At 37.2% G+C, this 15,272-nt stretch overlaps 1 protein-coding gene across 6 annotated transcripts in view; it reads right to left on the bottom strand.

The window, feature by feature from the left end:
• Nucleotides 1–15,272, bottom strand: part of gra (granulito) — a 73,408-nt gene that overhangs the window by 44,092 nt on the left and 14,044 nt on the right. For 5 of the 6 annotated variants that reach the window (XM_039737449.1, XM_039737447.1, XM_039737448.1 and 2 more), the window contains exon 3: nt 11,566–11,630. The exons of the other annotated variant lie outside the window; for it this stretch is intronic. In XM_039737449.1, coding sequence (XP_039593383.1) covers nt 11,566–11,630 — 65 coding nt within the window. The remainder of the gene's footprint in view (nt 1–11,565; nt 11,631–15,272) is intronic. 6 annotated transcript variants of the gene reach the window in all.

The raw sequence follows: 15,272 nt of genomic DNA, 5'->3' as shown, positions 1-15,272 counted from the left end.
AGAGTGAAATGCTTAAGCCCTTCACCTATGGTTCTGCATGCGAGTTGATGGCTGCCGCTGAATTGTTCGTTTGTCGCTTTCAAGTGTACTGAAATGGCCAAATATTTTACACCTTTCGACAACCGCCAATGCCTCTTAAACATCTTAGATTCACAGGTGACAATTTCAGTAGTGGACATTTTGATGTTTATGAATGTTTAAACTCTCAAAAGCTGGATGTGATTTTATCGATGAAACCGGTTGTGTGCTTACAACGCTTGACAGATGCCAAATGTCACTTCAACACAACAAATCCTGCAAATACTGTCATAATTGAAACAAGCCATGAAACTCAAACTGATTATGACAGCAGCAATCCAAGCTGTGAGATTTGAGACAAGATTACTGTTCACATGGCCAACTGTAAGTTGCATACTCAAGAGTAAGCTCGGCGCACAGCTTGGTCATATTACAACCGGAGGGCCGAACTCACAATGTGGGATACAAAGAGATCCTTAACAAATAATTATTGGCATATTTTCCCTCAGTTTAAAAAGGTAAAATTTTCTTCTTAATAAATTTTTAATGCTGTACTTTACCGCTGCAAAGCGTGGGTATTTTGCTAGTATATATATATATATATATATATATATATATATATATATATATATATATATATATATATATATATATATACACACACACACACACACATATATACACATATATACACACATATACATACATACACACACACACACACGTGTGTGTGTGTGTGAGAGAGATTGAGAGAGAGAGAGATATGTACATGGAAATCCAACGCCCGACTCGGGTTAACTGACCATCGTACAAGCGTGTTTTTCTGTTTCAGTTGCCCACGGACAAGTGCAATTTTTTGGAGAAAAAAGAATTATATGTGCTGTGCAGGGCACATTTTTACCACAACTTTCAAATTTTAAACAGTTGGGTACGTACTTTGTACAGAAGCAGTCTACTTAGGTATGTTCTTCACGTCTCAAATTGGTATTCAATATTGCTTACAAAATGACGGCTGATTTTTCAAAGGGGAATCACTCTTGTGGTCTTACAGAAGTATTTTACCCTACTATTTACACGCTTGGAGATGCAGTCATTTTTTTCATGCCGACATTACGATGTAATTTGATTTTTCATTATAATCGATAACTTTTATATATTATTGATAACATTAATTTTTTCTACATAAAATGCAGTTATTTCACCTAGAATGCAATTGTTTTCTCCACATAAAGCTTGTTGGGCAGTTAATCTTTCCTGAAATTTGTTGTGATATATTGAGGAGTTAACAAATTTATTGCGTGACATCAATTTTGATGAGCTGTCTATAGATCATTTTTGATTAGAGAAATTTTCATATAAAAGTTGGTTTCGCGATGCCAGTTTATTAAAAATAAAGAAGAAAACATTCTAACGGTTTCCAAATGTTATGAAATATCAATATATTATCCCCGACAACATTGGTAATATTTACTTCTTTGGAAATGTTCCATCTTGCAGAATTTCGAATATATCATTAGGAATTACCTGCGTAACACATAATGCACTGCAGTAAGCACGTTCTCGCTATATGCGTGTTGCTGAAACAAGTAGAATCGCGGATGAGAAATGGATCATTGTTTGATTAAAACTGGCACAACATGCCCTGAAAAATCTACGGGAGCGTATTAAGGCCACGGTGAAAAAAAATACGGACACAGTGAAGACAAAAAAAAAAAAATGTAAATGTCGAGATTAAAGTCAACATTTTCACTTTACTCTCGTAGTTTACTAGTAGAATGTTGCAAAATAAATTTCATCTTAAAATGAATGTTTCATTTACTAGATTTTCTCAAACCCTGTCATAAATTAATATAGCACATTTAATGCTTTATATTAAGTGTTCCCCGACCCAGCTGTTAATCTCTGCGTGCTTCTTAAACTGACTTCCTCTTGCACTGAGGAAGCGCCGGCAGCAATCGCCGCACATTGACTGCTCAATGAACATTCAGAATACTAAAATAAAACACTTGATATGTTTTTCACGATGAAATGCATTAAAGCATGTATTAGACATGGGTGGCGAGGGGCATGGTGGCGTGACTGTAGTGCTGCTCCCTTGCATTAAGGGGTCCTCAGGTCTACGTTCAGTGTAGGGAAGTTTATGGCAGGTGTGACGAGGCGCCAAAAAACTGGATATCTGAATGGGTATCGCACAGGTTTAACTGAAATATTGTGTAAACGTTGGGTTCGTGATCAGGAGGTCGGAGACACGAACGTAGAATTCAGTGGATATTTTTCTGAGCAGGCTTTCTTTATTGCATGTTTGCTGTGTCTATCTTACGTACTAAAAACCCAGTTCCTATCCTTTGTCTTTCTCCATATAACCAAACACCACACGATAAACGTCTTTGTGAAATTAAAACTTGTTATAAACCTAGACCTCAGAGTTATACATCATTATAATAATAATCGTTATACATGTTTAATTATGCAATCCATTCAGAGGTCTAAGCTTATAACTAGTTTTAATTTCACAAGGATGTTTATCGTGTGGGGATTGGTTATGTGCAGAAAGAAGAAGGATAGGAACTGGGGGTTTAGTACGTCAGATAGAGACAGGAGTCTAAAAGTAAGAAAAAAGTTGGTTCAATTGAAAAAGCGTTTTCTAAAGCTGAACGCTCAGAGGTTGAGCATTATGCTAGGCTGTTCAATGCGGTTTCTTTAGAAGAGTTTGACCCACGACCAGCTGTGGAATTCTGGCTGTCACCTGGCAACAGGCACATCACTCATAAAAAACCTGAAAAGTCGTCAGCATTGACTTCTGCAGGACCATCAGTCCAGGAACCATGCAGTTCAGCTCAAGCAGAAATGAACAGCCCATGCTGTCCGAGATAGTAAAGATGCTAGGGGGAAAAGATGTTGCAAGACAAAAGCTGAACAACATTGCAGAAAATGAATCAGGACAGTGTTCTGTTATGTAACTGTAATATATGAAAAAAGAACTGGTGCAGCTATAATGAAGGCATTGTTTATTAGCCAGTTAAAATAAGGGAATCTTTTATATAACATTCTAGAGCAAGGTGGCAAAATACTACTCCCTGAAAGAACTTTTTTCAGTTTTAAAATCAATAAAAGAGATCAGAAAAAATAAACTATTTTTCACTTTTGTTATTTGTTTATGGGCAAGTGAATTTAACTGGCGGACAAGTGGATTTTCTAAGTTTACTTGTCCGTGGACAGACAGACAGCGCTAGCGCTGACCTGACCTCTCTGTACACTTCTTTCCTTTGCATGTCCTGCAGTACAAAAGAAACAGCACCATACAGCAACATGTGGGGACTGGCAAGATCGGGTCATGGGGAAAAAAACACAAATGAATATGAATAATGTTGCATCCAAGCCATAAGGTTTTCCAAAATGTTCAATACAGGTAATAAAATGAGTTATTCCAAATATCATATATAACTATATTTTGTCAGTGCAGCTTTGACATCATGGACTATAAGGTGCATACTAATTCAGCGTGAGCAGGCACATTTAATAAAACTGAAGAAAAAAAAAAAAAAAGTGACGGTGAGATACGAAGGCGGCAGATTCACCAGCGTTTGTGTCAGCTTTTATCCATCCAAATCAGAGAATGTCCAATTCCATTGCCTCAAAACACCACTCACATCTACAGTTATTTGCAGTTTCAGATAAAAAGTAACCGCATCAGATCCCTTGAGGTACTATGCATCGTGACTGAGAGAATAAAAGTGAAAAAAAAAAGGTAACTTTTACAAGTATTATAAATGTACACCGGCCGTTACAGATGCAAACCAAATGTATGCGTTTATTGTATATTAACAATAACAGCAGCTCACTACTGCAAATGGCTAATACAGGAGACGGTCTAGATCGAACCGAGGACTCTTGATTACAAGTCAGCAATTCTTAACTCTACGTCACGGAAGCTGCTGTATTGTCCTTGAACCTTTTGTAAAAGTGTTTATTTGATCTTTGGACTTCAGACTTCACAGTTCACAGTTTGCGCCTACATTTTGTCATTTATTACTAAAATATGAAGAACGTTTCTGTTTTAACAATGTTTTACACAGATTGTTGTAAAAAAAGAACACACATGAAATGCATGAGTTCCAAATAACAATCTATTATTTCCACTCTAGAACTCCAGCACTTCACTCCCAGATAATCAAGGCATGAGCTGGGAGAAGTTTGTGCACGTTCTGCGGTGGTGGGGGGGATGGAATAGCAGGCTGCTTGCTGTTTGTCTTCATCGGCACATTTACAGGACAAAAGATGCTGACTGAGAGGTGCGAACGGATTTAAAGTGGGCTAGATTTACGAGTTTTTTTCATAGGCTTTGGTAATTCTAGTGTTATGTGCATACCAACATTTGTAAAACCATCTTACATGAATGCGAAGCAAATAAATGTAAAAACACAATGGCAAATTCAGACGCTCTTATCCAAAGTGAGTTACAAGATAGGCATCAGCTATGAACCACAGACTTAAGTACAATCAGATTTTACTAGATAAGATTTAGTTGATGCCATCAGACATACAGTACTGACTTCGGTGTGCTGGTAACCCAGTTCGACATGGATTACACGCCTGTGGCCATAATTCAAAAACAAGCCTATTAGGTCCCTTCCTGAGAAAGGTCATACGATGCTGTGAAATAAGGAAAGATTTATTACTGATTAACTTAGCTATCTTCAGCCTATATTAGGGGGTCATCTCGAATTTCAAAACAGGAAAAGCTAGAAATCATCAATATGGTCATAGCCAACAATATCATTCACCTGTATGAACTAAAGGAGTGTTAAGGATAAGGGAATACAGTAATCCCTCGCTATATCGCACTTTGACTTTTGCGGCTTGTTATGGTGTATAAAATCTGTACATTTTGGTTTCCATTATATTTTGTTCAAGACAAGACAACAGATGAAATTAACAAATTAAAGCAGGTTTTCTTCCCTTACACCTTACTTTTATAACACTTGTTCATAGCTTCGTGCTAATTTGGTTTTATAGCCCGGGAAAGGATGCTGAGGTGATACCTCAGGCTATTGATGGATGGACATCTGGAACAACAATTTGCTTTATGGCCTAGGACAGGAAGAATTACTGATGCCGCCGAGTACATCAAAGGTTTTGTTGTGTGATGAATTAATTCACTGTCTGTTTTCCCAATCATTTGGACAGCCAGCCAATCAGGTGCATGTGTTGTGAAACCAAGGCTTGACATTTCATAATAAATATGCCTTGGTTTGGAAAGAAGAGGAGAGAAGTAAAAGAAGAAGAAAGAGAAGCAAAGGGAGAAGGAGAGAAGAAGAGGAACGGACGAAGACGGCCCTGGTCGTCAGAAAGGCATCATGAACATCGATTGCTAAATCAAACGCCTCCCTGGAACATTCATCCTTGTCATCTGTAACTTTTTCGTAAGCTTTTTCTAAAGACTATATATTCAGACTTTCCTATCACTACCTATTTTCTAGTATTCTTTGTTCTTGTGGTATTATTATTATTATTATTGTAATAAATACCAGGCTGCTTTTAACGTTCAATGCTTTGTCTTAATGTCTAGAGTGATTGAAGTAATAAGTTAGATTTCTTTGAGCACCTGGTGACAGCCGGATTTTTGCCATTATTTCTGTGCTGCGAGGTTTATATGGCTGCGAGTGAACAGCGCTATACTCAACAGAAGGGACAGATACGATAAAGAAGGTATTCTTGGCTGATGAATGGCTTATAGTCAAGAGTGCCGAGTCTTTGTATGTTTAAATGTATTCTTGTAGACCAAAAGTAATATTTAGGTCTGAGATATCACTAAAACATCGTATTGTTGTTCGTGCCGAAAATAAGTAAGTCTCTTGAAGTGCTGTTTAATCCTAAAGCACTTGTGTGGTTTAAAGTGCAAACGGTTAATCAGCATGTGTGTGTCATTCATGGAGCACTGTTGTGGTTAGGGTCTGTGTGTGTGTTTATCTATGTGTGTGAGTGTGTTCATCTTAAAGTGCAACAGTAGACCAACCCGATAACGAACTTGACGAGAACCCTTACCCTTGAGGAAACAGGTAAAAGGGCAAGTGGAGGGAAATACCACGATAATACAGGCTTCATTCTATCGCAGATTTTATATTTAAGCATATTTAAATATATATCGCGGATTTTCTGCTGGTTTACGGGTTTCTGTGGACAATGGGTCTTTTTACTTCTGGTACATGCTTCCTCAGTTGGTTTGCCCAGTTGATTTCATATAAGGGACACTATTGGCGGATGGCTGAGAAGCTACCCAATCAGAGGACACGGTTAAGTTCCTGGGTGCTGATTGGCTCAGCGAAGGAGCGCAGAATTCAATTCCACTTTGCGTTAACCAGGAAATCTTGTCTCGCTCATTTAGCATCAACGTGTTTTGCTGTGCAAAGAGTTAAGTTTCGTCAAGGTGTTGCTCAATGCCCACTCCGAGACGCTGAGCGACGAAGATTTGGCTGAGATGACAAAGTCAGCAAGCGAGGAAGATAAGGAACAAGACGACCCAGCACAGGAAGACGATACCGGCCTAACTCTTCAGCGTCTTGTGACTATTCTATGAATGGCAAAAGATCTCCAGATATCGGTTGAAGAATGAGACCCGCAAATGATTCATTCTTTGCAATTTAGAAATGCTCTTGATGACGCCACGGAAGTGCATAAAAACCTCCTTACACAAATGAAAAAGCAGTGTCAGCAACTGCCCATCATGATGTTCTTTACCCGCAAAACACCACCTAGTACGCCATCAATGGAAAAAGAAACTCCAGACGACAGTGCTACACAGTAGCATGAAGAGGCTCCTTTAGAAGAGCTGTAACACTCTCCCTTTGTTAAAAATTAAACTCACCGTTATCGGACAAGTCGTCATGTTGGTGAGTACCCATATCTAATTTTCTACATACTCAGTACATACTGTATATGTACGTTTAGTGTAACTGTACACACATTTTACTGTATACAATTTTTCTTGCATTGTACATATTTATTGCTGGTGGCCTGTCTATCGTAATGGCTGTAACATGTGATATTGGAGATGATCGATATCTTTAAAATAACATTTAGGTTTTACTGTATATAAACAGTGTGTTTACATACATAATTTCAATGAATCTTACCCAATATCTAAGAGAATATAAAGGGTTTATGCTGTATAACTGTGCTGGAAATGTTTAAGAGTGTGGGAGAGTTAACAAGGGCTTAAAATATATAAAAATAACCATATAAACATATGGTTTTAACTTTGCAGATTGTCACCTTTCTCGGGGGGTCCTGGAACGCAACCCCCGTGATCGAGGAGGGATCACTGTATTCCAAAAAACTGATGCACTCAGCATCTCAACAACTAACTACTAACTAACCACATCCTTCGACGTAACAGGATGAGGATGAAAAAGGCCGATCATCTTCTGTTTCAAATGAACTCCTTTAGAGTCAAATAACAGCACTTGGAATATTTGCAAGTATGGGTTTTCACACTGCATTAAGTATCGGAGTACAGTTCGGTATCACAGCATTATATACTGTAGTACAGGCTATATGATTGATATAGTACACAACAGTAGGCTGTGTGTTTCAGAGTAGTCATTTACATACTGTATTGTGTTTCATCTCTTTTGTAGAGAATTTTTGAAATTTATTCCAGAGACACTCTTCATTAGCTGATCTTTGCTGATGAAGCAGGATTCATTCTTACCAAAAGGAAGAGAAGGGGATGGAACATAAATAGCCACCGGACCATTGTGAATGTTCCTGGCCAGTAGGTGAAAATGTAACCATAACCATGTGTGCCACCATTAGCCACAGAGGTTCCCTCCACCACTTAGTTCATAAAACACCAGGCTTCTGCAGGCTTTTCTTAATAGTCTAGTCTGCATATATGATCTTGCAGAGCAAAAAGAAGTTATCATAATCAACACAGCTATGCTATGTTGACATATGAGACAATGTCAGTTTCCATCGGGCTATTCTAGTTCGTGACTGGTTCATGAACCACCCAAGATTTGTCAACATCTTTCTACTTGCATATTCTCCTTTCCTAAACTCCGTAGAGTATTTTTTTTTTTTCAACTTGGTGGTGAAATCTCTATGACCAATACATTTACATGTGTGTTCACCTCCTCCCAGTCATGGAGGAGGCTTGTTTAGGTATTATAGTTTAGGCTTGCTAGGAGTGGATAAGGCATGCACTGGGCCCCCTTCCCCCCAACTTGATGCCTGTCAAGGGCTAACTATTGCCAGTGATATTAATGAGAATCTCTGGCCTAACCCAGACCAGAAACAGGGTGTCGAGGCAGATTAAATGTCATTTTGTTTATGTACAGGGTTCCCCACATTGATTTATATGGATAAATACGTGGAACTTTTTATTACATTCTATGTTCTTTATCAGATGTATATTTTTACAGTACAATTACTTTTCAGTCAATTAGTTTTTTTTGTACTACAGTGCATTGAGTGATTACATTTTTAAAAATGTGTACATGTGCCTTAACATTGTGTTTATTAAGAGAAGAAACTGTTCTGGGAAAAGATCATAAGTGCCATTACTCATTGTAATAATAGGTTTTTTATGGTAGTGCTTTGAATTGATCTCAGCAGTGTGTTATGGCTATTTTATAGCATATGTGTATTTGATGCCTTTGTGTGATGTCTGAAGGTAAAGTTTGGTTTATATGGAAGATTACTTGGATTTGAGTGGAGAGTTTGGTTTTGAGAAGGAAATTTCTAACTATGAGTATGCAGGTATGTATTTGTGTTTAATTTTGGGAAATGGAACATCATTAAAAAAAATGCATCAAACCAATCAAGTTAACTAACCAGCACAACTGTTGGCAAGTTATCCATTTGTGCCCTTTATTCCTCCCACCCCCATCCCCATCCCCCATCCCCCATAATCCTGTGCTCAGAATTCAAATACTACATCCAGTCATAGTCTGTATGGGGATTACACCTTGTGTGTTAGGTTAACCGTCAATAACAAAATACCCTTCAGATTTATACTAGGTTAATAAATATATGATCATAAAAAAAATGTCCTTCTGTGAATGTGTTTGACTGAGGCTGGCACTGGTCATATGCCCTGTTCAGGGCTTGCTCATTCCTTTCTCCTGATGCTAAGAGACCAGGCTCTGGGTAACCATGACCCAAAGCGGATAAAGATTGTAATATTTGTTTTCTAGAAGAAAACTCTCAAGAGGTATGTCAGAATTTAGGCATCTTGGATTAGACACTCACTTAACACTAGAATCCATGCAGCCTATGAAAATTTGTAATGCCAAGCCACCTTAAATTTCCTCGCACCACCTCATCAGTGTCTTTGTTTTGCAAATTTGTCAATCAGCACAAGCACCTTACTATCCCATAACCGAACAAGACAGCTGAACTCAAAGTCAGACAAAACTCTCAGAGCTGAAGTCTGAAGGTGTCTGGAATTGTATAGGATAAATATATATAGTTTTTATTATATATTGTGTTATTAGGAATGCATAAATTTCATGTGTGTTCTATGTCTACAACGATCTGTGTAAATATGGGATGAAAGGAAATGCGTGGCAAGAAATGTCGAACTGAAACAAATTTCATGTTATAGTAACAATGACAAAATGCTGAAATGTAGAATGTGTGAAGACTGACGTCCAAATATCAAATAAACACGTTCAAAAAAAAAAATTTAACAAAAGAAGAGCACTTTTATTCAAAAATATAACCGAAGAAAAATAAATCATTCAACTTTTTTTTTTTTTTAAATAAGCAAGCACCACAGACTGGATCTACACTTCACAGGCTAGGAAACTAGGTGGAAGTGAAGGTAGTCATCAGTGACAGTGTTAATACTGTTAAGGAATGTGGAAGAGGAAGGGCAAGTAAGAGACAAATAAAATAGTTTGTTGATATTCATGCAGCTCTAGTTGACCATGCCCTTGTCCGAGGTATGTCAATGAGGTAAACTGGGTAATTATTGCAAATACTGGTAAAGATGGGAAGAGCCACACAAGTCTAGTGAATGCGAAGCTGAGGTACAGACTTAGGAACTACTGCCCATTTGTTTATTGGAGAAGATTACATACATTTTTGCTCCCCTTCAGTTGATAACACTAATAAATTTCTGAAACAAATTCACCTTTTGCACTTCTTGAAATTGGTGTATATTTAATAGGCAAATGCTGTAAATACTAATTCAACTATCAGAAATTTCCATGAACAATTAAATTAAAATGTACAAAAAAAGCACACAAACTGGAGAAATGTAGAGAAAGTGTTTATTGGATGAGTAGGAAAACAGGACAGGATGCCTACTGGATAAACAAAGATCATTAATAAATTTGAGTTCAACTAAAAAAAGAAACCAATTAGTTTTAAACATCTCCAAAAAATGAAACCAAGAAGATGTTGATGTGAGTTATAAGTCCACGATAAATATTATTTAATAAAGAATTTCTGTATAAAACTTGTTCTAGGAGAAAGTGGTAAATTGTATGTAAATTGACTAAACAATACTTTCATTGCAGATTTCAAATTATGCAGCCATCATAACTTAGCAATGGCTTTTTTGCTGTCAAACTGGGTCTTATTCCTTTGCAAGGTTCAGAAGAGGTGACAAGACTGCTCCCAGTGCTTTAGCTGGTTAATGGTTCTGCTTAACCACCAGTCAAAGTGTCTGGTACTCCAAGTACCCTGATTGATATGATAGAAACAGTCAACAGCAACCCTGAACTGGGTTTGTTTTATAATCAAAAAAAGAGAAAATGAATTTTAGGCCCAAATTGAGCACTGATGTACAGAAACTAAATAGTGTTCATTGCCGTTTCACTTCTGTCCAGCCTGGTCCACCACTGAAATAGAACTAAGCTTTGCTGCTTTGTTATACACCTGAATGGGAGATGATTGAATTTCCCCTTGGGATTAATAAAGTATCTATGTACACCTTGTTTGCAAAAGCAAAAAAAAAAAAAAAGCATACATACTAAAATCATGTTAAAGTGGTGCACTAGGCCAACATCACATTTGAGTGTACAGTAAATAAGAGTAAATGGTGAATCTACAATGATATTTTTTCTTCAAGTGTTCCATCTATTTAGTAAAAGCCTATCACTGTTGTACCTATTTTATTGTCATCACAAACGATCACTTTCCTGCACTTAATACGTCACATATCCTGCAAAAAGAGTGTTTTTGTATCACTGAAGTATCCCCACTCTCCAACAGTTTGTTACTCTATTATCATTTTCTTGTTTTGACAATGGTGCCAACAGCATGACAAGTAGGAAAGCAGTTTTACCATTTTAGAACAGGGTCTGCTCTTCTCCTTGTCTACCGTGTATGCAAAACATACACTTATAAATCTTATTGAATCATACTTGAATATATCATTCATTATTTCAATTTAAAATGCTCAATTAGAGAGATACTCCATCAAATTAAAAAACCCAATCAAAATTATAGGATGCCATTAGTTCACCTTTGTGTGACCAAATGATAGAAAAGTCTGGTGTTGGTGTAAAAGCTGTTACAATTTGCAGTTTTACATACCATGTGATCTTCATCAAGTAAAGAATTCTTGCAGTTTACAGCATCATTGTCTAACTGGGAAGACTCTAAAATACATACAAAAAGGAGAAAGAACTAGAAAATAGCTTCACAAGTAAGTGATAAATATTTAAAAAGAAAAAAATTACAAAAATGCAAATTTAAAAAATTTTATATACCATGTATCATTTTCTAATAGTATAAACCTTGGGTGATACAACATCTGATGGTCTTCCTTCAGACATTCTATTTATTTGAAGTCAAACTAAGTTAGCTAAAATAAAGTTCAATTATCTCCAGTTTATCTTGCATACAGGTTTCTTTATTTAAAAGAAGAAAACCCAAAAGTTTTGCAAGCACTTGTTCTTTTTTCATTTCTCCTGTGTTTTTCTCATTTTTTGCCATAAATCTACCTACTTTGCTTTTATGTAGTGTGGCGAGTTTTGCTTAATTTTTTTTTGGTTTGTATTTTGCCCTTCAGCTATGTAACACTCCACAACTCTGAATTTATTTTTAAGCTGCTAGCTTGCTACTATATAAGTTAAGACCAAAGTTGAGACATTGATATTCTATGTTACCTTGGTAATGAATGTCAGCTGCTTTGAAGGATATAGCCAATGGCAGGCTATGCAAGGAGAGAGTTTTCTGGGATTGTGATACATTTTTGGCTCATGATAACAGCTGGCTAATAGGCCAATTTAGACCTTCTGGAGACATCCTCTTAGGGACACATGCTGAAGTTGAGCCTACATTACAGAGACCATCATGTATAAGTCACCCAGTACTTGTTTCATTACAGGGTATCAGGCAATGGACATTTTTCAGTATAAACTAGCCGACGGATCAGGAATCTCATCCCTGAGCTGAGCCATGCCATGATTAAGGCGCTATCCAGACACATCCAAACAGATCAAAAGGTAATTTGCAGTGATTGTTTATTTTTTTTATGTAATCCATGCAACTGACTGCACACGTTTAGATAAAGGCACCATCAAGCAATTAAATTTGTTTTTGTAAACTGAAAGCATCTTCATTCAATTAACAAACAAACTAAATATGTAATGCTCAAATGTGTCCGACTACTGTTATTGCCCAGCTGATGCCACAATTCCTTTATTTTTATCAAACAGTGTGGGAAGCAGACTCCAGGGTCATGCTGTATAATGGCTTGTTTGTTGGTAATATTGCCATTACCAGTTCTGTCATACAACACAGTAATTCCTTTTAATGGACAAAATAAACAGGCTACACACTAAAGCAAATGACATTAAAAACTATACGTTAGGTGTTATTGTGTTATTATGGACGCTGGAGATAGCTGTATTGTGAGGATGTCGCACACATTTCCGAACTTAAATACATTTCATAAAGGAGGCCTCTGTTGCTTTAATTTTCCAAATCACTTTTATTTTTTATTTTTTTTATATACAGTATAAGCATTTCTCCCAACTTTAAGACTTCCTGTGTGTAATAAATCTAATCAGTTTTACATTAACCCATTATTTCAGAACTACTATAACAGCCTTCGCTCTGTTATCCTAGTTGTCTTGTACAAGTTATTTTGTTAATGCTTATGACCATACACAAATCCAGAATTAGAAAATTTAAATTTGAACAATGTTGTTTGTATTCAATTACTAATTGAGATACTGCACCCCATTTGACTATTTACACGTTACTTTCAAGTTCACCACATTTTTGGGATAATATTCATGAACATTAATTTGCCTTCAAACACCAAAAAAATTACACATATGTTGTTTGCAGATTTGAATTCAACCATAAAGCATGCTGTTTTTGAAGTCCTGTTAACTTTGTGTGTGGCTCTGCAATTGGACATTTCTATTAATGCAGTATGGGAAGAGTTCCAAAAGTCAATTCACATGAACGTTTGGATGTGTTCCCTTTAGTTGATTTCACCCCACCATCCCCCAGAGAATCTGAACTACTCAGTCTTCCTGAAATTCTCATGTTCGTAGGTCATCATGGAGATAAGAAATGGAGGTTAGATGTGAATGTAGTGCACACCCACAAGTGAATTTGTCAGATGAAAAACAAACAAGTGCTTATACTCCATCACATTTTCATCATGGTTTTTAGATGTCAGAATGCTTCAAGAAGCTGGAAACTAATCGTGGTGACCAAGCACCAACACAAAACTATTCAGAGGTGGTTTACCCAGTTTCACAAAATCTCAATAGTAACCACCCCCAAGTTGAGGGGCATCATGACAATGCCCCTGCACATCAATCCACCTAGACTATACTCTTCATTGGTGCCGCTAGGAACAACCTATTGGATTCCTCACCCAACTTACAAATTGCTAGCCACATCACTGAGCACTGAAAGTACATGTAAAATCTATTTCTGAACTAGCTCCATAATGAGATAAAACTGGCAACAACTAAAGCTGGCGTTTTATTTAAGGTCTTATGGTGACCTTATTTTCTCTTTTATGCTCTTTATTGTGTAGACCTAAAATGTCTAAAATCCCATATACTTACCACTCTGATCAGATACTTAATCACTTCCTCCTCAATTCCCTTCTCAGGCAATTAGCGTAAACAAAACCAGCCAGGAGTTAAGTTTTATATTTAATTATGTATAATTGACAAAAACAACCAAAACATTAAGGTCGGGTTTATACTTCACTTGACAAGACGCATATGCTCCAGCGGACACTCCTGCTACGCAAGCGTTTTACTGTTTATACTTGCACAGGTACTTCACGTAAATCTGTAGGAATCAACCAGGTGGCAGTGCAAGATATTATCATGGTGAGAACAGGTTCGGCTTTTGTGTTGTGAATTGCCTGGAACACCCATTAAATTCCGATGACAGCTTACCGCAATATCTCTGAAAAGGATAATTAAATAATTGAATCCATCAATCCAGGATGTGTCCATTCCAGCAAGCATTGGGCACGAGGCAGAAGTGAACCCTGGACAGAGCCTCAGCTCATCACGATGTGAATACAAGCACACACATACACTGGAATAATTTTAGCTACACCAAATCCCCAAATCTGTATATCTTTGCACAGTGTGGAAACCCAGCAGGAAAACATGCAAACTCCAAGCAGGGAATACCAGCGACGTGACTCCCTGCAAAAACAGCAGTGCTACCGCTCCGCCACAGTGTCACCCCCATGTGTGTAATTAACAGTATTCATTATTTAAACAAAATTAATGATTTATCGGTAAAATGTAACATACATACTTAACGCATTTCATCATGAAAGTGATATCAGATATAAATCTAAAGATTCTAAATTTGCAGAGAATTGGAATATCATACATTTAATGTGTTCTGTGTGGTGATCTATTGCTGCTTGCCACTGCTGTCAGGTCAGGAGTAAGTCCAAGGAGCTCCTAGCAATTAAAATCTGGGATGATGTTTACGACAGTCTGCTTTAGTGATAAAGTAAACTACGAAGTTAAAGTGGACATTTCGAGGTTAAAGCTGAAATTTCCACTTTAATCACAAAATACATGTTTTCAACATGTCCTTCGTTTTTTTTCTCTGTGGCTCAAGTACAGAACTCTGGGAACGCATGGCAGCCATGATGTGTGCACGAACGTGTTCTGAGCGTGAAGTATAAATGAACCCTAAGGCAGCAGAATTCTATGTGAAAATTGACAAACCATACCATTACAGCCTTAATAGCAGTACATAATGCACCCACAGGCAGCTCTCTGCTTATCTTCAGT

This window comes from Polypterus senegalus, chromosome 15 (genome assembly GCF_016835505.1).
Source record: "Polypterus senegalus isolate Bchr_013 chromosome 15, ASM1683550v1, whole genome shotgun sequence".
Classification (NCBI taxonomy): Eukaryota; Metazoa; Chordata; class Cladistia; order Polypteriformes; family Polypteridae; genus Polypterus; species Polypterus senegalus.
Note: the sequence above shows the minus strand (reverse complement) of the source record. Positions and strands in the feature narration are given on the sequence as shown.